The 21323-nt window shown below is 46.7% G+C and overlaps 1 protein-coding gene across 3 annotated transcripts in view; it reads left to right on the top strand.

Annotated features, from left to right (window-relative positions):
• Window positions 1–20829, top strand: part of drosha (drosha ribonuclease III) — a 67539-nt gene extending 46710 nt beyond the window's left edge. For 2 of the 3 annotated variants that reach the window (XM_029145737.3, XM_029145738.3), the window contains exons 25-32: window positions 2491–2648; window positions 6462–6567; window positions 7829–7970; window positions 9451–9533; window positions 10955–11058; window positions 13212–13304; window positions 14158–14204; window positions 20352–20829. In XM_029145737.3, coding sequence (XP_029001570.1) covers window positions 2491–2648; window positions 6462–6567; window positions 7829–7970; window positions 9451–9533; window positions 10955–11058; window positions 13212–13304; window positions 14158–14204; window positions 20352–20482 — 864 coding nt within the window. In that variant the 3' untranslated portion in view covers window positions 20483–20829. The other variant, XM_055508490.1, reaches the window with a different exon arrangement.
• The last annotated feature ends 494 nt before the right edge of the window (window positions 20830–21323 follow it).

Genomic DNA, 21323 nt, shown 5'->3' with positions numbered 1-21323 from the left:
TGGTGGGCACCGCGGTCAGGGTGGAGCCCCGGGGTCAGCCTTACAACCGTGCTGCGGTGCGAGGGGAGCCTTCGCAGTGTGCTGCATGGGTAGTCATCAGTCGCTTCAGAGCCGCGGCCTCATTACCGCACATTGCGCATGGCTGAGGTTTCCTCTGGGTGGTCCCCTGCCGGTGGGGTAACGCCTGTTAAACTGTGCCAGCATCCTGATCGTTTGGCTCGGGATGACATAATCTGAAGCACCAGGAATAAAAACATCTTTCCCTTCATAATTTATTTATTTTGTAATTGATGAAGGCCTCTGGGAGATGAGGTGAGACTCAGCTCAAAGTGGTGTTGTTGTTGGGTAACCAGGTGTCCCTCCCCTCTCCTCCCCTGCCCTCCAAGACGAGGATGAATCAGCGGAGGCATTGGGAGCAGCTTTGATGGGGCTTGAGTGGATGGGGATGGCAGCCGCCGAGGCCTGGGTACCGAGCACACACCTGTCTGTGCTACCGGCGCCTCATGGTTGACGATCTCATCTCATGTCTTTCATGTTTGCTTGATTGGCACCGGTGCATCATCTGCCCCAGCTCTCCCAAATCATTTTGGTATGATTTATGTTTTAACTTTTAAGGAATCTTGCGTTGGTTTATTGAGGAGACATGAATGTCAGCCCTTTTGGGCCTCACGACCTCTGCTCTAATTCTGCTTTCCTTCTGGACTGAGCTGAAAGTGATGCTTTGAACCCTCATCACTGCTGTTGACTTTTTTCTCCTCTCTTTACTTTCTTTGAAGCTGTGCTGCTGGCCAACCTTCTGAAGCGCAGCTCGAGTGCTGAACTCGACAGATGTCGTTGGTGGTGATGCGCGACATTTAAACGCCTTTTATTAATTAAAAGAGGGCAGAAAACGCGGGAAGGAAATGTTTCTTGTGACAAACTGAAAGACGGAGCCGTGACATCACAGACGGCACTTGGCACAATTAAAACGCGCGGTGTAAAAACACATCTCTGCTTTGTGCTGTGGCTTGACATGATCGACACAAAGAAAGCTGTTTATTTGTCATTTTCCATGGAACACAAACAAAGAAGGTGCAGGGAATGAAATGTGGCCATGTTTCCATCGAAAGCCTTGAACAAAGTGCTCTTTATTCTTATTTTTGAGTTACTTTATATTGGAGCAAACTAGCAAGGTCAGTTAAATGTGCTTTAGTTTCTTTTGTCCACATGAAACTGTTTCTCAGTGTTTCTGTTTTCTCTAGAAACGATGTCGAACTTCCAGTTGTACCACGCAGAGACCAATTAGATGCTTCCAGCAGCCTAATTAATGCACCCATAAGGACATCTCTTGATTCTACAAACATGAATGCACATATTCTCTTAGCATATCATTTCTGTTTCTAATGAGCACAGGCACGAGCAAATTCTGTGTTTAAAGGGAGCAGCATGTTTTCGCTGAAACCACCAAGCCCTACAGCTAAAGTTAAAAGCATCATCTGCAGCGATTTTCACTACTGAAAACCGTTCTTTCAAGACTCATCAAGTCACGGAGGTCAGGAGCCTCTGATACAGCTCGCTTTTAGAGCAAGTTGGAAGCTTCCAGATTTACTGAGTCATCACGCTGGATATTAATTGTATCACCAGATTTGGAGAGAAAGCCAGAAAAGGAGCTGTTTGACTTAAAACTTAATGACTAAGAGATTCCATCTGCTGCAGATCATCAGAGTTTGTTTTGAGGCGCAGTGAAAACACACACTATAAACAGGCCCTCAAGCAGCTCGCGCTGTAGAGGTTCATTTCGTTTAGGGAATTTATCTGTTGGTCTTATGCAGAACGACTTCACTGAGTGTTCTCGTGTGTGGTTGAAGGATCCTGGAGGTGATTACACCATCTATTCACTAGTTGGGGTAAATAAAGATGTGTCTGCTCCTGTTTTCCTTCTGCTTTAAATTGATATTAGCCTGTCTAGAATAATATATAAAACACTTTTAATGTGCCTCATTCCCACGGCGAACATCACATCACATCCGTACACACATTAGTCACTCCAACCTTCTCTATTTCTCCAGATTCGCCCACAAACGTAAATCCGTCATTGTTTCTGATGATGTTTCCACATTTATTGAATCTACGACTCGCGTCACGCGGCCAAACGTTCGCAGACTTTGCGCGCGTGATTGTAGAACATCCCGGCTCATTACCGCTGAGCCGCAGCTGCGTTGGCGAGGCCAGCACTGAAGTTGGGTGAAAGGATCTCAGCTGGTAGTGAAGTTCATTGACGAGGTACCAGGTGGGTTGAGGTCAGAGGTCAGAAGTCTGTGGAGGCCATAGCAGAACAGTTACAGCTTCTATTTTTGGAGCGAGCTGTGCACAAGGGAGCATTGTCATCTTGAAACAGGAACATTCATGGAACCACAGACCTAATCAGAACCTCAAACTGTGTATTAAAATATATAATGAGTGTGCATTGTCCCCTGGTAGAACAAGCATTTACCTTCCTACCGTATTCAGGTCCAGGAGCCTCAGACCGACCGGCAGCTGATTGAGACGTCTCCAGTCCTCCAGAAACTGACCAGCTTCGAGGAGTCCATCGGGGTTTTGTTCACTCATGTGCGTCTGCTGGCCAGAGCTTTCACCTTGAGGACGGTGGGCTTCAATCACCTCACGTTGTAAGTACAGTTGTTGTTTGTTTGGTGATAATAGACTTACAGCCAATTAAAATGCAAAGTGAGGTGCTAGTTGGCCAGATGTAATTTGTAAGGATGCCGCCAGACTTTGTCTGTTTTTCCCTTCAGAGGTGATGAGGCATGATGCATTATAATACACTATATAATGTGATCTGAGATTCTGGGAGTTTCATCATACGTCAGGCATTTTAAATTGCTGTGTGTGTTATGAATGCAGCCTCTTCCTACATGTTGTTTAACCCCTGCAAGGTTAAACTCTTTTCTCGTGCCGATGTAACAAATGGTTGAATGTCATGTTCCATATTCCCCGGTGGGAAATAGCCTTTTACACCAAATACAACACTATCTATATTTTTTGACTGGATGCATAATCCAAGGATTTCACAGGCGAGAGAGAGGGGGGCCCTCGGGACTCCATATCTGTAATCTGTCTGTACCTGTGAGGCCGTAACCCCACTGCCCCATGGGAAATGGGGTTTTGATTCACTGGGTTGTAAAGGGCACGTTCTGTTTTTCATTCGGTAAAGACTCGCTTCTTATTTGACGTATGTTTTTCTCATTGTCATGCTCCAGTTTGCCCTGGACTCTCCTGCATTTCTCTCCTGACTATTAATTTGGAGCCTTCTAATATTTGGGGAGAGATGTGTTTGGCGTTTTTTTTTCTCTGTGAATGAATAGTTGTACTTTAGCACCGACATTGGAAGTTTTTTTTTTCTGCTGTGGCATTTCTTCAATGGCAAAGTTACCAACTTCTATAGCGTTGTGCAGCAGAAGCTTTTCCTGCCCATTGATGGACGCAATCGTGTAGGTTTGAAGCGGTTTCTATTTTCATACAGCGTCTTCAGTAATTAGACTGTTCACTCCAATTTGAGGTGTTTCAGAGGGTTATTTTCAATGGAAGCTTAACTCACTTCTGAGCTTTACAACACAACACAATAGTGAGTTTGACAGCTAAAGCAAATTAGCCTTGGCAGCACACCTCTGATATCTTATTGACAGCCTGCTCCTTGTAATTGCTTGCTAAGTTTTGCCACAAGGACGCTGCTCTGCATTTGTGTGAGTGAGTGTGGGTCACAAACGCGCGTTCACACTTAAAGCACAACTGCATGTTCTAATCCGTCACTGAGAAGCCGAGTCAACTTCTCTCATGGTCGGTGATTAGAGGTTCAGAGGTTTGTCTCCCACTGAGATGTGCTTTGAGGACTTTCCAACTTGATTTCGTCACCAGCGATATTTATTCTATCTTTGAGGCATCGCGTGTCTCTGTGTTGAAGTTTAATGAGGTATTTTTCCGGTTGCACTGAATTTTATTGTTTTTTTTTCTGGAGTAAAAGGACACAATTTTCATATTTTCAAGGTAATTTGTGTTCATTAGCAGCCAAAGGCAGGTTGACCTAAATACAGCTGGCTTACTTGAAAGCTGAAACAGAGCATCGCCTGCCCACGAGGACCAAAGGTTATGCCAAAGTAGGTCACCCTGTCGTGATGGAGAGAAGAACGAGGTCAGATAAGGGAAGGAGGGTCAGGCAATAAGGTAGACGACAGATGAGGAGACGGGACCCGGTTCGGCCCATCACTTTGTGGACAAGTAGAGGACAAAGTGACCTAGAAGAAGACAAGGCAAGAAGCAAGGATGGGAGTTGACCCCGTGGAGAGGCACGGAGGACCGGAGGCTTCCATCAGACAGCAGAAATGAAGAGCTGCGGCCCCCAGGCGCTGGGCTTCCTATCTCCTCTCGCAGCCCAAGAGCTTGGTGTTGCAAGAATTTCACTGTTAGCAAAAAAAAAGAAGCCGTCTCTTTTCATGTGCAGCTTTTGGTAAATGGAAGTGTGTCTCGCTGTGCAGCTTTCAGAGCAGTTATTGGAAACCTTCATACTCGCAATTATATTTCACAGAGTTTTTCGAATGCGGAATATTGAAACTTAAAGCACAACAGCTGGGAATTTTAGAAGGCGTGATTTATTTTTCTATAACAAATACACAAAGCCAGTGAATGGCAAGTAAAGTATGTCTTATAAATTTTGTAATCTAACTTAACCAAGGTAATATTTGCCTCTGCAGTCAATCCACTTTTATTTATGCAATTTTCTTCCAGAAGACCCTGAAATTCCAACATACTAAGGCACCATTTTGAATTCATATAGAATTTTTAATGTAAAATGTTTTGGGGTTTTTGTGCCATAATTACAAAATCCAGTTTTGTTTGGCCACATTTTGCACATTACACAAGCGTCCAAGTGTGAAACAAGAAGGTTATTTTCCTAAGCAGCGAGAGGCGAGCGCCTGCCTCCTCCTGAGCGGACAGCCTGTCGCTGCCTCTTCAGAGGCCGTTAGAGGTATTTTAGATCAAAGTCAACCTCCAATAAAGACCTCGGCTCCACGCTTTACCTCAATTTTCCCCACCGCAGCGGCACTTTGTGCCCGCACGTTGTAGAAGTGAATGAGGAGCGTCTCTTTGTGCCGCGCTCCTCTCTGACCCGCGCTATCGCTCCCTCGTCCTCGTCTGTCTCTCCCAGCTTCCCATTCGTCTCTCGCTGTCACGCCGCCGCTGCCTCTCTCGCTCTGCCTCCCGTCGGACCTAAAATTAGCTCACACTACACCTTGTCAGTCTGTTTCCACCCAGCATATGCTCCCTGGCGTACTCGCTATATACTGTACATTTGGATCTCCACAGTAAACCTGTTGACGCGTCTTCACATGTATAACAAAGATGTGCCTCAGCCTCCCACTGGCCCCCTTTCCTCTGTCACTTCTGTCGCCATCCCAGACTCGGCTCTTCACACTCTACTTGTATAGTTTTTACTTTTTCTACTGCTGTACATCGACCATCGTTGCTGTTGGTGGTTGCACTGAATGAAAGCACATTAACATTAAAAGCTTAATTAATAGTTGGATGCAGCTCTGCTAAAGGAGCTACCTGCTGTTTCACCTCGACGCGTTGGGCCGCGGCTCATAATCCAACAATAAACTTTGCTCCTCGCTGTCTTTGAAGTCGGCCTCCTCCTCGTCCTCCTTTTTCATGTTTCCCTCTCATCTTCAGCCTCTGCCCTCCTGCCAGGCTTCGTCTATAGATGGATATGTACATACATGGCTCCTTGCTCGTGTGCCACTCACTTTCTCTCAGCCCAGCGCCTCCTGCCTGCCTGGCACAGCACCAGCCCACATCTGCAACACTAATCTATAATTCTGTTTAATTAATGACCATTACAGCATCAGTAGCAGAAGCGTGCCCCCCCCCCAACCCCCTGGCCTGTCTAGCCCTGCATGGGGAGTTACAGTACACTCCCTGCCTTCACCAATGCGAAGAAAGGCAGGAAGCCGAAACACAGCATCACTGCTGCCATTAGCATTTATGTCTAGGAGTCCTCCAAACCCGTGTGCATCTACTGCTTCTAAGGCTGTAGCAACATGACAGGTGCTCCTGCAGGTGTACCACAGCTTCTTAGGCATGCATAATATTTTTCATTTATATTCGAATTACAATCATTTCCTTCTGAAGGGCTGCTACTACAGGCTGCATGACAACTGGGAGGCAGCCTGTCAGTGCAGCCGTTCCCAGAGGCCACGCATGAAATGTACATCCGCCGACTCCCGCGCTTCCCTTAAAAGACTAAAAGCCTGGTACATTTGTTGAGCGAGCATGATGCTTTTCATGCCCCGCTGACGTGCAGCTGAATAACCTGGTGTGAAACCCTTCGTTCCTGTCCTCCCACCTCACCCCTACCGGTTAATCTCACCCTACATCCGTCCATACCTTTGCCCTTCCCACCTCTAACAGCCTGCTCTCCTTTCCAGGGGCCACAACCAGAGGATGGAGTTCCTGGGAGATTCTATCATGCAGCTGGTGGCGACGGAGTACCTCTTCATCCACTTCCCTGACCACCACGAAGGACATTTAACAGTAAGAGCGGCTCACTTAAATCACGAGTCAGCGCACACGCAGCTCTCTCAGACTCCCTCCCTCCCACAGGCGTCTACATCTGCGTCTTTGCACCTGTGTTTTGTCTTTTATTTTTGCTTCTCTTGCTTGAAGTTCAAAACCGCTGTTCTCTGCTTTTTTTAGTTAGTTTTTTTTTTACATGAAATTAAGTTACAGCTGTGCTTTTGTGTCTGGTGTGTTGGGGATTTTTTTCTTTTTCCTTCTCTCCTTTCCATCATTCTGTGCCAGCCAGGTATTCGCCCCCTTCCTCTTTTGCTTGTTTCCACAAAATAACTCTCCTCCACTCTTCACCTCACACTGCGCTTGTATGTTTACTGTACTCCTTGTGATGGGTATTGTCATGAGACAAAATTGTTCAGTGGTTTTTCACTAACACGTCTTTGTCGGCACATTTCTTGCAGAAACTGTCAACAGTCTGAAAAATAAAGTTGCGTGTGCTGCAAACTTGCATGCCTCGTAACACAGGTACAAAGTAAATGATCACGCTTTGAACATGAAGTCCATTTTCTGACAGCGTCAAACGCCATTACTGCTCTCTTCTTTCACTGGAGCATCAGCACTTTTCTTCAGAAGACTTTGTGAGGCTGGAGGGACTGGACTGACTCTAAAACTGAATAAGTACTTCTGCAGTTAGATATTTATTCGTGGATATTCCGTACAGATGGAAGCCCTGACGTCAGTTGTATAAAAGCTTTCCTCGGGCGACTGAAAGCTTGTGAAAGCAAAAGCTGCCCAGACCCAAGAGTCTGGATGGGGTATATCTAAAATGCATTTCAAATCAAGAGGAAAAAGTGCTCATTCAACTAGTGAGCATTTCTTTGTGTGTCTCGATGTGGTCGCGTGTTTACTAAGGAGGCCACATCTCTGCGAGGCCGATTCAGGAGTCGCGTTCCTTCCCTCTGCTCTTCTATTGCGTCTTGTAGTTATATTTAACATGCTTGTGTTTTTCCTTTTAGAGACGTAAATGTACTTCATCCAGTTGAACATGTTGTCATCCGCTCAGCCGCGAGTCACCATGTAATATTTAGCAGATCAACGTGCAGTCACTGAAACATTTACTGTGCATTACCATTCCTGTCTTTGATGAATTATTCCATGTAGGGGTTACTTTGATGTTGTGCGTCTTTGTGTAACTTGGCAGCTGTGTGGCTATTTTTCACACCTCAGCTGTATTTGTCGCTAATATACATATAAATGCGATGCTCTGTGTGCTTCTCTGCAGCTCCTTCGCAGTTCTCTGGTAAACAACCGGACGCAGGCGAAGGTGGCGGAGGAGCTGGGCATGCAGGAGTTCGCCATCACCAATGACAAAACCAAGCGACCGGTCGCGCTGCGGACCAAGACGCTGGCCGACCTGCTGGAGTGTAGGTTCACCGCCGGCTGTAGTTGGCAGAAGTAGAAAATTATAAGAAGGAAAACCTCTGTAGAGCTCTAAGCTTTGTCAGCTCAAGCGTTTTCTGGACTGTCCCAGCAGAATGTGCAGGTTAAGACGCCAGCATGAAGCACCGTTATTGATTTTTCTCCTTCTCTTTTGTGGAGGATGTCAAACACAGTCACATCTCTGGAATATGCTCCCTGTGCGACGGCAGTGGTTACTGAGGCTCATTTAACCTGCTGCACCAGCTGCAATTTTCCACAATTAATAAACTACTTGGGTGTTTTGTCCACAATTAAATGTCAAAAACAACAAAATGTCACATTAAGCCGCAAAAGAGGAAAGTATCTGTTGTCCACTGGTTGTTTTGCCTCCACCTACACACCTCAGGACTTCATTACATGGCAATTACAATCAAACCGTAAACGCAGCCGCTGCATGTTCATCAGGAGCAGAGAGCCATTAAGCAGCCGCGCTGTGAAAGTCAGCCCCTAAGTAAACACAGTGAAGGAAAGTTAGTCACTATACAATCAATAAAGAACCCAGAGCTAAGTGAGCTCCAGGGCTGGGAGCTGTTGTTATGACCTGCTCCTCATGCCTTAGTCATATGATGCTCAGCAGTGTCCTTCAGGTCCAGGAAGCATCCTGAGCTGTTTAGAACTAATAGACAGCGGTTGGTTGCTCTGATATATGCTGTCCTATATCAAAGCCAATTCCCAAGCTCCTAGATATCAAAGCAGCAGAGGAACCGTGACCCTCGTTTGTGACTCGGACTCTGATGAAAAACAAATAGGGTGTGGACCGTTCCACATGTGCAGGAAAATAGGAACTAATGTGTTCCAGGTCAGCGTGAATCGCAGAGAGCCACAAACACATGGAGCAGCTCTGCTTCGTATCATTTGCCTTTTGAAATTATCCCTCAAAGTTCAGGCCGGAGCAGAGTTGATGACACGGGAAGGGGACGAGGGCCGTCGCCGGAATTAAGCGCAGCTTCTCCGCTTATGAGCGGCTGTGCCCTGCAGCTACAGCGGGCCCTCGCTGGCCTCCTGAAATATTACCTATTATTCCAGCCTCACGTCCCAGTGTTTCAGTCACGGAGACGGCTGGAAGCAGCGGCAGCTAATGCATGAGGGGAGAAGTGAAGGCGACGCTCGGCTCCTTGCATTTTAAATCTCTTCTAGTTGTTTTACATTGCGGCACCGCTTGACATACAGTTTATCCCATCGTGTGTGCGCTCTGATGTAAAAAGGCAACATGGGGAACCATTAACATTAGCACTGAGTCACTAACTGTGGAGAACCAACCCTGAGGTTTGTCTTGGTCTTTGTTAATCTTTTATTTACCTTAGTGGGACTGAGCCAACTGTTAAGCGGAGCAGAAAATGCAACCACACACACACACACACACACCAAATGCCACTTTCTCCATTTCTATAGTTTTTTAGTAAGTGCTTTCTTTTCTCTCTCCAGCTTTCATCGCAGCTCTCTACATCGATAAAGGCCTGGAGTACGTGCACACCTTCATGAATGTCTGCTTCTTCCCCCGGCTGAAGGTGAGCCTCTCCTCGAAGCCGCTCACCCCACGTGTGTCATCAATGAGCTGAGATAGACACCAGAGATGTTGAGGAGGGAGCTAATAGCCGGGCTCTAATGGCGCATCGATGCGCGGCTTGAAGTGGTGCTCGGCTCTTGAATGGCGCTCAAAAAAACGCCGCATCGGATCGCTATTTTAGTCATCTTTAATGGGAATCGCATCAGTGTCGGGACGCAGCTATCGGGTTGTTAATGTTACTCGTCAGTGTTTTTCTATTGATCCACGGAGCACTTGGGCTGTTGATGGCGTCCACTTTTGGAGTTGGATAAATCAAGTAAGCTTCAGTGGCCAGATGTGAGTGAGCGAAGGCGGCACCACTGGGTGGTCTAAATTTAGATAGAAGAGCCACAAAGCTGGTATTTTCCCATTAACAGCTGCTGCAGTAAAAGACACAAGCGATCACATAGCCCCTCGTACACGAGTACACACACAATGTGGCCCTCTCCCCTCGAAGCTGCTGCAGTGGTCTGATATGCCATGCTAATTGCTGTCTTGGTGTGCCTCTCCAGGGAGAATCCCCAGCTCTGGAGGAGCTGAGCTTTGCGTCATGGTCGCTGCAAGAGAGCACCTAATTTCCACTTCCAAGAGAAAAGTTGTGAAACATCCAGCACATCTCCGTACAGAGCTTTGTGGAAACCAGAGTGCTGCACACTGTGCCGCTTCATCCAATTTGGTTGGAAGCAGAGAGGCAGTGTAAAATAAAGGCGCTGTGATTACCGTATAGAGAGGCCTGCTCATCGGTGCACCCGCGGTAGCGCTGGTCTTTATGCTGCGCTCCCCTAAAAACAGCCAAATTCCTCGGCTTTAGGCAAAAGGGCTGCGGACGCCCCCCCGAGAGGGGGAAAGTGGGAAGGAGAAGAAGGGAAGCAAAGCGCGAAACAAGAACAGCAGAGATGGAAGGGTTGGGGCGGCAGTAAAGCGAGAGAGTAGGAGAGCGCGAGCAGCAGAAGCACTCTTTGTAGAAAATTAATAGGAGCAGACAGTTCTGGATTCAGAGTCTGCCTTTTTATGACAAGGCTGCTTCCCTGTTAATGGAAGGGCTTTTAGAAGTCCCCCTTGGATAAGAGAAATGTATCAGGACTGCACACCTGGGAGACTCCCAGGCGCTCTTTATTTCTGGCCAGGGATTGGCTTTTGTCTTAAGTAGCCTGTGATTTGTCCTCGCTGTGAAGACACAGATGGAAAGTCAGTCAGAGAGAGCAAATAAGTTAGTGGGACACAGCAGAAATGAAATAAAAGCACGACTGGCCGAGGAGGAGGGGGTTCTGTGGCTGCCTCTGTTTTTATTTTAATTTTTTTCAAATTTGTTTCTGACTCTTAAAAAGCGCTTTGTGAAAGACGTTGTTTGATTACATGTGTTCTGTGGTTTGTATGTTTCAGGAATTCATTTTGAACCAAGACTGGAATGACCCAAAGTCTCAGCTGCAGCAGTGCTGCCTGACCCTGAGAACGGAGGGCAAGGAGCCCGACATCCCACTGTACAAGTAAGACCCTGACCCTTAAACTGGAATAGACGCCCCTAAAAACTAAACAAATATAAAATGCTAATATAAACTCTGTGACTTTCTGCTTTTAGCTGTTTAAATCATTCATTTCAGCCATTATCTGCGGTTTCCATCACAGGTGACCCGGTATGAGGATTTTGATCTGTCGTCTCTCTCTAGATCATAGGCAAACACTGCAAAAACTGATAGGATGACTTACGGTCCAAATGAATAATGAGCCATTTCTCCGCGGGTCCCTGAACGTTGGCTCCGTATAGGCCTGTGTTGTTGTGATAAATAAACACGAACAAAGACATCTCATGTTTAACCAAAGGTCAAGGAGCAAGTGTCATTTGAAGATAGTGGGACATGAGAGTGGAGTGCTATTGAGAGCTGCCATGAAGCGCCGTGTTTGTCGCCATGGAAACTGACAAACCGCGTTCTCTCGCAGGGAAAAAACGAGGGGTTAGAGAAAGAGCAGTTTGATGTAGAATGAACTCCAGCATCCAGCGTTTAATCAGCTCCCTCTTCCTCCCTCGTGTTTGTTTGAATGTCTTTTCACCCCCTCTCTGTTTATTATTCCGTCTGTCTGCCCAAGGGATGGTGATTTTTGACACAGCGCAACTCTGACACCACAATCAACACTTCCCTCGAACTCTATTGCCCACAAGAACGTGAACAAGAAACAAATAGAGCTCCTGGGTGACTTGAATTTTAACGTTTCAGCACACGCTTGCGTATACAAGAACAGACAGAAGCTTAGAGAGCTTCGGTCCACACCTTTGAGTGTAATTACAGCTTTCTTACAGCTGATAATCTGGAGCCACTTCATTAACCTCCTCGTTAGACGACCTAACCCCGGGTGGTCGATAAACCGGAATGCTACAGCCTTTATAGAATCCATCAGGGCTCCTGGAGGGGTGCGTCTGAATTTGTTTACACGTGTGAGGAGCAGAGTAACGCAGGGCGAGACACGAGTGTGAGAGAGAGCGATTGACCGAGGGGCGGCAGGAAAGGACGGAGCAATGGGGGGCGAAGGAGTTAATGCACCGCGGCCCCTGCTAAAGGTTCCCTGGTGAACGTCTGTGGCTGATGACAGATCCACACTTCAGCCCCTGCACCATTACTTTACTGTACATCGCATCTGGGCAGGACTCACCAGGGAGCAGACACATACATGTGACATTGTGCAGAAAATGGCCTGAGTCAGTAAGTAGCGGCTTTTAGTGTGAGCTAAGCTGCTACAGACCCTCTGCGGCGCTCTTTCTTCTCCCTCACGCGCCTCCATCTGTGCGCAGCCTTGAAGTTGACAACTTCCCAACAGCCTTGCACATTTCCTTTTCATTCCCTCTCGTTTTGTGTTATTTTAGCAGCGCGATAATTCCGAGTGACACGCTCTCCCGGCTGAGATTCGGCTTCAACCTGCGCGCACGCGACTCGTATTTGCTGCACACATGCGACGTGCTCTTTCATTTGTAAGTGAGAAAGGAGGCTGAATTATTGATAAAGTGTCATAAGTGACCACATTGCATTAAAAATGGATCTCTCTCCTGAAATAAGTAAATTGTCTGTGAATTATTTAGGTGACTCGCAGTCTGGGCCTGAGATGTTTATGCTAATGTTAACATTTCAAACATCTCCCAAGTTTTGTCAGCTGTCTTGTACGTGTGTCCCTGCAGAAATGTACCGAATTAGCAGCTTGCTTCTTTGCTTTTAAACAAGGTGCATGTGTAAATTGGCTGTGATATCCTCCCGTCACGCCCGTCTCCGATTCCTCAGTCCCTCTTTAGCTTGTTCATTGTTTATCCTTGCAGCACTACACACTACAGTTATTATTCTATTTCTACCCTCTGCTACGTGAAGATGATGGGTGTGGGGAGCTGGGGAGGTTTTTAGGAGTTGTTTACATGTCCCTCTGATGGCTTCTACAAACTAAGAGCGCTCTGCTGGATCCCAGCTCTTTCCCCTCCTCTCCGCCTGCTGATGAATTATATTTGTTCCAGCTCTAAATGTGTTCTACCTTCCTCTTTTCTTGTTGTTCCTCTCAACAACGGCGACCTTGAATTTCCTCGTGCCTTTCTTCTCCTTATTTCTCAACTCGACCCTCGTGTATTTATTTTCCTGACCCTGTATTTGTGTGATTGAATTTGCAGGACCCTGCAGACGGTGGGGCCCTCGCACGCGCGCACCTACACCGTTGCTGTGTATTTCAAAGGGGAGCGGATCGGCTGTGGCAAAGGCCCAAGGTGAGTAAGACGCTGCGATGCAATAAGACACAACGGGCCGCAGTGTTTTCCCCAAGTGCACCGTTAATGGGCTCGAGAATAATGGCTGTGCTTTATTGATGGTGTTTATTGTAGCGATTAAGCCCTCGTTGGCCTATTCTAACAGGAGGAACATTTTGCGGAATGAAAATGATTCGATTCGTTATTGATCCGACATAAATTGTCTTATGGAAATCGCTCCTTGTGTCGGGCGGCGCTGGGGTGTTGTGTTGGCGGCGGACGGAGGTGTGGGAGCGCGTGTTCCTTTGACTGCACACGCGTGAAGTCTGTGAAGAAAGTGAATCTCGGTGCCAAGGCCCTTTCAGGGTTGGAGGGGTTGCAGATAAAGCTGCAGCTGAGCCTGCGAGAAATGAAACCTAAATCCATCAGACATCTCTTAGCGCCCCCCCACCTCCCGGCCCCCCCCCCCCTTCGTGGCCCCCTACTTGAAAGCACTCTCTCTTGCTCTAAGCTGGCGATAAGTTTGTCCTTTTCCATAGGATCTTTGACAGCTTACTGTTTTTGTATTTACATGACTTAAGCTCCGAGCCGCCGCCGGGCTTCGATCACACCGCACATAATATATACAGAGGGCCAGTGCATTCCAGGCGTAAACAGTGCCCATCATGGAGCCGCCAATAGGCTTATCTGTGTGAAATGTGTGCACTGTGTTACCTGGGACTGTTGCACAAAAGGGCTCTTTCAAAACAAATATAAAGCACTTGATAATCCTCTCAATATTGGGTGTGTGTTTTGTCAGAATTTCATTTTGAATATGCTAAAAACTCTCTTTTTCCTCTCTCTGTCTTCTTTTTAAAAAATATTTTTCATCTAGCATCCAACAGGCGGAAATGGGAGCTGCGATGGATGCACTCGAAAAATGTGAGTTGTTTGGCAACACGGCCCCCCTCCCTCCACACACATACACATTTTCACACTTTAAGCCTTTCACACACTTTGCCTCGGTGTTGAATATTAGCCTTGGCTGTACAGTGTGCAAGATGGCTGGCAGAGAGCTGTGGCCTGAGCAGCCGGTTGGCTGCGACATATAGGACATTAGGCTGTTTGAAGTGCTAGCCCAGAGCACAGGCATGAGGCCTAGCCAGAGATGGAGGAGCAGTAAAACAAGGACGGGGGAGCTGAGCATCCTCGATCATGTCAATCAGCCCACGGGGCCGCGGCAAGTTTGTGTCGATGGCCGAGCAAAGTTTGTGTGTTCTAAAACACGAGAGCGAGGCTTCGCGCTCTCAGCGACTCTCCTGTGCTCCACGCCGCTCTTCAGGTTTGAAGGAGAGCGGCTGATGCGTCCCTTATGCGCTGCTTCACTCCTTGGCTGTTTTTCATCTTGTCATCAGCCGCCACTTAAGGAAAATAGATTGTGGGTTTTAGGCGTTTTCGACGTCTCATTCGCTGCCAAGCAAAAATACAATTGCGGAGCTCTCAGAAACAGAACCATGAGCCATTTCCCTCGCTTCACGTCCTCCTCCAGTGCTTATACGAATGCATAATGTGACGCGTTACAAAGAGCGTGGTAAGAGTTTGCCGTGTTAAGTCATTCTTGAACCGGACCTGGATGCATTCCCGTGACCACCACATTAATCAACTCTGTCTTTACTTAACTAATTAGCTGGAGGTGAACACAAATGGTTTCGCTGCAACACGAGTGTAGAAGTTGCAGAGGGCAGGAAGGTCATCTTCTGATTTCACTTGGCTTCTAAATGAGGCCTCTAGCCACCAGTGATTGATACTGTTTGTGCTCTAGCTTTTTACGAAACATTAGTATCGTGGAGTTATTATTTAAATCCATGCCTTCCATCTCGCTCTCACCTCTCTCCCTCCTTATCAGGGGGCGTAGTTCATTGCACACACTCTCTCTACTGTGTCTTCCTCCCCCCCGTAATTCCTCCCGCTTCCTCTCCCCAGTGTACACCTCTGTCACTATGATTGATAGATGCTCATTGCTAGTAAATGAACATTTCCCCTTCATAAATTGCTGTTTTGTGTGACTAGATTAGCAATGCGTTTTAAAAGGTCACTTAATTTAAAATCATCTCTCCAAGTTGTCCTTCCTGCGGCACGAAATGCTTCCACTTCAAGGGCTTTGTTGGAGTTTGTGTTTTCCCTATAGCTAAACTCTTCAATCTTCAACTGCTCTCTTATCTTGATGTACTCGTGTCTTTCAGCTGCTATCAACACTGAATTGATCACTGATACGTCATCAAGGCTATTTGCATATTTACTGGCTGCAGGATTTTCTGCCTTTACATTTCTCCACATACAAAGAATTTAGTTAAAACAGACTCAAAGGTCTAATTGTGATTTGTTGGTTGGATTTGGTGAAATCTGTTCCATGAGTACATTTCTGTGCATGTGATGCCTAAGCTCCGCGGCCCCATTCAGGTTCTCGTATCCCACTGCTGGGCGTCTCCTTCCTGGGATGAATATGCATGATCAGTCAGCAGGGTTCAAACACGCCTTTGAAGGATCTGTGTCTCCTGACCGTGAGCTTATATAATGAGTCTCCAGTTCATCTGCTGCAGAAGCGCCTGGCGCATCAGCTCCTGTTCGGCCGCAGTGTCTCTCATGTGATTGTCAAGGGCTTCGCTTCATTTGTTCACATAGCAAGACTAATCAAGGACATTAGCCCCGGTGTCATGTAATTCGTCATTGATTGTCTTGTTGGCCCTCACTGCAGCACCGGCTACACCGTTATTTCTCGTGTACAACAGCCCTACCTCGTGTTGCTCTCGGATCGAAGACCCCTCCCCGCCACGTGTCAGGATTCATTTCCATGTTTTATTTAAGCCTTCCTCAAGTATCAGGAGCACTTTGAGCAGGATTGAACTTTTTGTTTCTGCTGCAGAGCTTTTCCTGGCTGACAGAATCCGCGGCTCCAGCGGTGTCAGGGAGGTGAGAGACATGGCTGTGTTCAGTCAGACAGCTCAGAGCTCATTAAAGAGACCAGGGCCCAATATTTGGTGTGTGTGCTGTCTGTAGCTGATCCGCTGGTGGCTCAGCTGATTCACATTTCATTATTTGATGGCCCCGCGTTTTGACAGTCTCCTGCCTGTATCCGTCAAGGCAGAATTAAATGTTAACCAAGGCTCGGACTGGGAGAAACATGAGTGCAAACAAATCGAGCTGAGAGCAGCCAGGTAGGGGAACCGAGTCGGCGGAAGGGAAACAGTTGGCACCAGGCACAGTTGGGTCTAAGGCTACATCAAATATACATGGAAACGACTGTGTCTGTTTAAAGTCTCCAATCTCTCTCTAAGATTCCGCCCCCGACCCTACCTTCCCGTTTTTCCAGCTTCCTCGCAGCTGCTTGTTGCTCAAACAATGCGGTTTCTGTTGAATAAGAGAAGGAGCCTCAATCTGGCTGCTAGCTTAAAGGGAACTCGTTCTTTCCTCGGCTTCCTCTAAACCCCTTAATCTCTGGATAAAAGCAGTGGATGGATAGAGGCAAGTAGAGTACAGTATGCAGGATCTCTATTCACTGGCTTGGGTCTTTTGTTTGCCCTTTGGCATGGCATTAAAATCCCTTCCCAGCACAGCGCTGGCTTGTTGACGGATGTGTTTCGCATGAGTTCTGCGTGATAGACTCAGCCAGCGCCGTCTTTTCTGGAGTCGTCCCACAGCCTGAGCTCCAGCTGAATAGCGAACGCCTGAGTCAAAGGACACTGTGTGTTCTCGTGATTCCAGGTTCCACATCAAGCGTGTGTATGTGTGTGTGTGTGTGTGTGTGTCTGTGTCTGTGTCTGTGTGTGTGTCTGTGTGTGAGTGTGTGAGAGCGTGCATTGCAGCGCCGCCGTCTGCAGGCGCCGCTCGCTGCCGTCTTGGCTCCGACGGCAGTGACCGCAGCCTCTGTCCTTGAGAGGAACCATCGCGTTGTCGATAAACAAAAGACCCGGGTTGAGCTAAGTGCGTTAACACCTTAAGCAAAGGTGATCAGTATGCTGAGTGCGGCGCCTCTGAGGTGCGTCTCCACAACGCCGGACGGCTGAGAATTCTCAGCGTGCCTCTGCGATCCCCAACACAACCCGAATAAAAGGCCTTGTCTGTTCTTCAGCAGCCCTTTGCTTTGATGCCTGCTCCTGTGCCGAATGTTAAACAATGTAAATGGCCAAAGCTTTTTCTTTCCTCCGAGTGGGTTATTCTCAAGTCATCTCCCAGGGAAAACTGCGGGTGATTTCCATATTTTAACTGCAATATGTAGTTTTCTTTCCAAGGCTCCCTAAGTGTTGCTTACTCACCGTGAGCCTGTTGAAACAGACTGTTTCTCTGTGTGTCTGAGCGTAAGTGGCTCAAATTTCAGGCACTTTTTTCTTCTGAAGTTTTAAAATTTTAATCTTTGTGAAAGGATGTTGCTGTTGTGTCGCAACCTTCTTCTGTGGCTGCGTTGGCGAATTGAAAAACGCCGTCCTGCTTTTTGTTCCTCCAGCTTCTTGAATTCTAAGTGCAGCGACTGCTTGAATCTGTGGATGATCCACAGCCAAAGCCTCCTGATAATCGGTTGAATGTGCAGCAATTACTATTGTTGTTGTTACTTTTTGAACGGTATAACACTGTGAAAACACCTCTCACACCTTCCTGGAGCTCGATGAGACATCTTTAAACTGACTCAAGTAATCACCCCAGCCCTGTATTTAAATTGGTCGTCTTCCTTATTAGACGGTAGATGAGGCGATCTTTAAATAACCCGCTGCACCAAAAGTGCTCATCAGCATCTGGACGGGGATTCAGCACAGTCCACATGGTTAAGGTTTCGCTCCAGCATCAACTTTTGCTCCTGTGCTGTGAGTTTCCTGCTGCAGATGTTACCAGCAAAGGCTTTAGTGGAATGCGTGGCTGTAATTCTCCAGCCAGGGAGTTGGATAGTTGGCTCCAACCCTAAGGTGCCATATTATCAGCGGCGAGGCCACTGTCTGGACAATAGTCATAATTAAATGCTGCCGTTTATCGGAGGATAATGTGGACTATCTGCTTGTGATACAGCGCGGGCCCCAGCTGTTTAGACAGTGACGCATCCTCTGTTGTTCTGGCCTGTGCTGCAGCATAATGGATTTGAAATAAAACAATGCGTGAGGTTAAAGTGCTGATTCTCCGATTCGAGAGCATTTAAATCCGCACTGAGTAGAAATGTCCCTTAAAAAAAAAGAGACAGAGCAGCAAGAAAGATGCTGCTCATCTTGCACGTCCAGCTCCGGAAAACGTTTTTCTGATGCAGCAGTTAAAGGATGTTCTAGCGTAAAAATCTATTATTTGACCAAAGGTCTAAGACTATCGCCTATAAAATAAAGCAAACAACAGGCAGAGCTTCCCAGAGACAGAGCACATGTGTCTGTGGGTGTTGTGTGGATATTTACTGTAAAATATAAGGATATGATGAGGTTATTGAAAATTAAAGAGGTTCATATTCGCAGGATCAGAGAACGGTTTTTAAAGGGGATTAGAATCCTTTCAGTCAAGAAGGAGGACTTGGACTCTACTTCTCCTTTAGAGCTTTTTCTTACTTTCTCAACAGCACATTAATAATAATAATAGTTTATGAGCGTCTTCATGGTGCCTCTCTATTTTCCACCGTACACTAACTTCTGTGCGAAAAGGTATTAGAAAGTCTAATTTGTCTACGTTCGCACGGTCATGTCCAGTGACCGGAAAAAGTGCAGCGTCAGATTTTTGTCTCAGCAAGTTGACACTAACCACCGGGCAGCTGTCATGCATGCTATTTTAAATTGCTGTGTGCAGTGGGTGGACCCAGCGATGTAAATACTTAATGGAAAATTACCTAAGCTGTGAATATCAAAATTACAGACGGTGCAACCTGGAGGGTCACTGGTGTGAATCAAGCTCCCGCTGCCGTGGCTTAAAACTAAAGGCATTTGGCAGGTTTTAATTTTTCACTTAAAGGATTCACTGCTCCCCTAAGAGTTAGGAAACCATGAGCCAATTAATTGTTTGATGACCGACGGAATCATTATCAATGAATTGTTCCAGTGCCACATAGTCTCTGTTTTCAGCTTTTTAAAAATAATCTCCTTATTTGAATATTATTAATTATTACATTTGAATTTCCCATATTTGGGTTTTGGGCTTGTGGTTGAGCAAGATGTCGTCTTGGACTAAAGAATTCTCGTTTAGGTTCCTATAATTTGATTTGTGGTCTAGAATCTGTGAAACGAGTCACGTTCTGTGCATGTGCAGCGTTTGATTCCCCGCTGTCGTCTTTGTTGCGTCCTGCCAACTGTCCCCAGACAAAGTTTGTTTCTTGTGGCTTCAGGTGTGGCTCCTTGATTGACACGAGTCCCAACCCGTTGGAGTCGGTCGTCACGGTTGCCGCTTCCTCTGTCCCGCTCATATCCATCCAGGCTCCCTCCACGTTTGCCAAAACTCGGGTTGTGTGTCTCCGGCCAAGTTGGCCACGAAGTAGAAAACCCACACTGGGCCCGTCAAAAGTTCTGTTTAGAAAGTAGTGGCGGCTATGGCCAAAGCTACAGTACATTCATGTGTCTCTACAGTTTACTGGTTGGACTCCAAGTAGTAGCACTCATCAGCTATGAAGAAGTTCTGGCGATTGGCAGTTCGGAGCGACTTTTAAAGAGAAGTTTCGGAGCTGGTCTGTTGTCTGCTGCCTATATGTTAACATCCTGTCAGCTTGGGTTTGTTTTTCCCACCATCACACTGCAGAATCTGATTACACATCTCATCTAGGAATGTTCACTTGTAATTATGTTATCAGATCTGACTCATTGTGCTGAAACCAAACAGGCCTGTCTAATTTCTTGTTACTTCATCATTATTAATGAAATAACAACGCAAGGGCAATTTAGCTGCAATCCGCCTGCAACATTTTCAGCAGGACACTCGCTATGGAAACTAGAGTCTGTGCAATTTGTGTCATAAATTGGTGTCCTCGCCCAGTTGGAAGCTGACCCTGTGTCTTCACACCCCTGCCTCTGTGTCTCTCTCTTTATCTGTTCTCCTTGGTCGACTTCTCTCTGTTTCCCACTCTGCCTCTCCCTCTACCAGATAACTTCCCACAGATGGCTCATCAGAAGCGCTTCATCGAGCGGAAATACAGACAAGAGCTGAAGGAGATGAGACGAGAGCGGGAGCGGCAGGAGAAGGAGACGGACGAGGTGGAGGAAAGCAGGAAGTGACAGCCTCTTTTTGGGGGGGACTCGTCTGCAGGTGTGAAGTCAGGGAGGTGCCTGCTCGTTGAACTCAATGACTGATGATTACTTTTAAGATCTGTTTGGAAAGTTAGACTGAGGAACTAAAGCAAACAGAAGTAGAAATGGGCCAAGAAGCTGTTTAATGTTGTAGCACTGTCAAAAGTGGCCTTATGTCGTCATGTTGGTTTGTTGTCTGATCTTTAAATATTGAGTTCACTACTAACTTTTCACTCCAGAGCTGACGGTGTTTCTGACAAATGCCAAAAACAAGAGTTTTCTAAATGAAATATGAAATGTTAAATAAAACTGCAGAGCTAATCTAGCAAACAGCACAGTCCGACTTTATTGTAATCCTCACCTGCTCAGCGAATGCGCACACACCGGTAAAAAGGATTGAGTCGGTTCTCTCCAGCCGCCACAGTGTCACCATCTGTCTCACATCTGCCACTCATCCAGTAATAATCAAAATTATTGTCCCCCTCCTCTCTGGTTTTTAACCTTCCTCCAAATCCGATTGGCTGTTGAACAGATCTTAATTATAGATTGTCTAATTAACAATTTCCTCAGCTTGGTAGCCTCTGGATCCAGCTATTTAACAACGACTGTCATATTAATAACTATCTGACATGTAGAGTTGAGTCTTTTATGCTGAGATTTATTGTGGATGATACACACACCTGCGAGGACGGTAACTGCAGCCGCCTCGCCCGTGGCTGCTATCACATTTCAGATAAGGGTTTTCCTTCATAACTAGAGCGAAAGAAGGCGAGTAGTCTAATATAAACCTGTCACATTACAAATCTGTGGAAGTTAATTTGGGAGAACG

Source organism: Betta splendens, chromosome 4, assembly GCF_900634795.4.
Source record: "Betta splendens chromosome 4, fBetSpl5.4, whole genome shotgun sequence".
Taxonomy (NCBI): Eukaryota; Metazoa; Chordata; class Actinopteri; order Anabantiformes; family Osphronemidae; genus Betta; species Betta splendens.
This window is presented reverse-complemented; position numbering and strand designations above follow the sequence as displayed.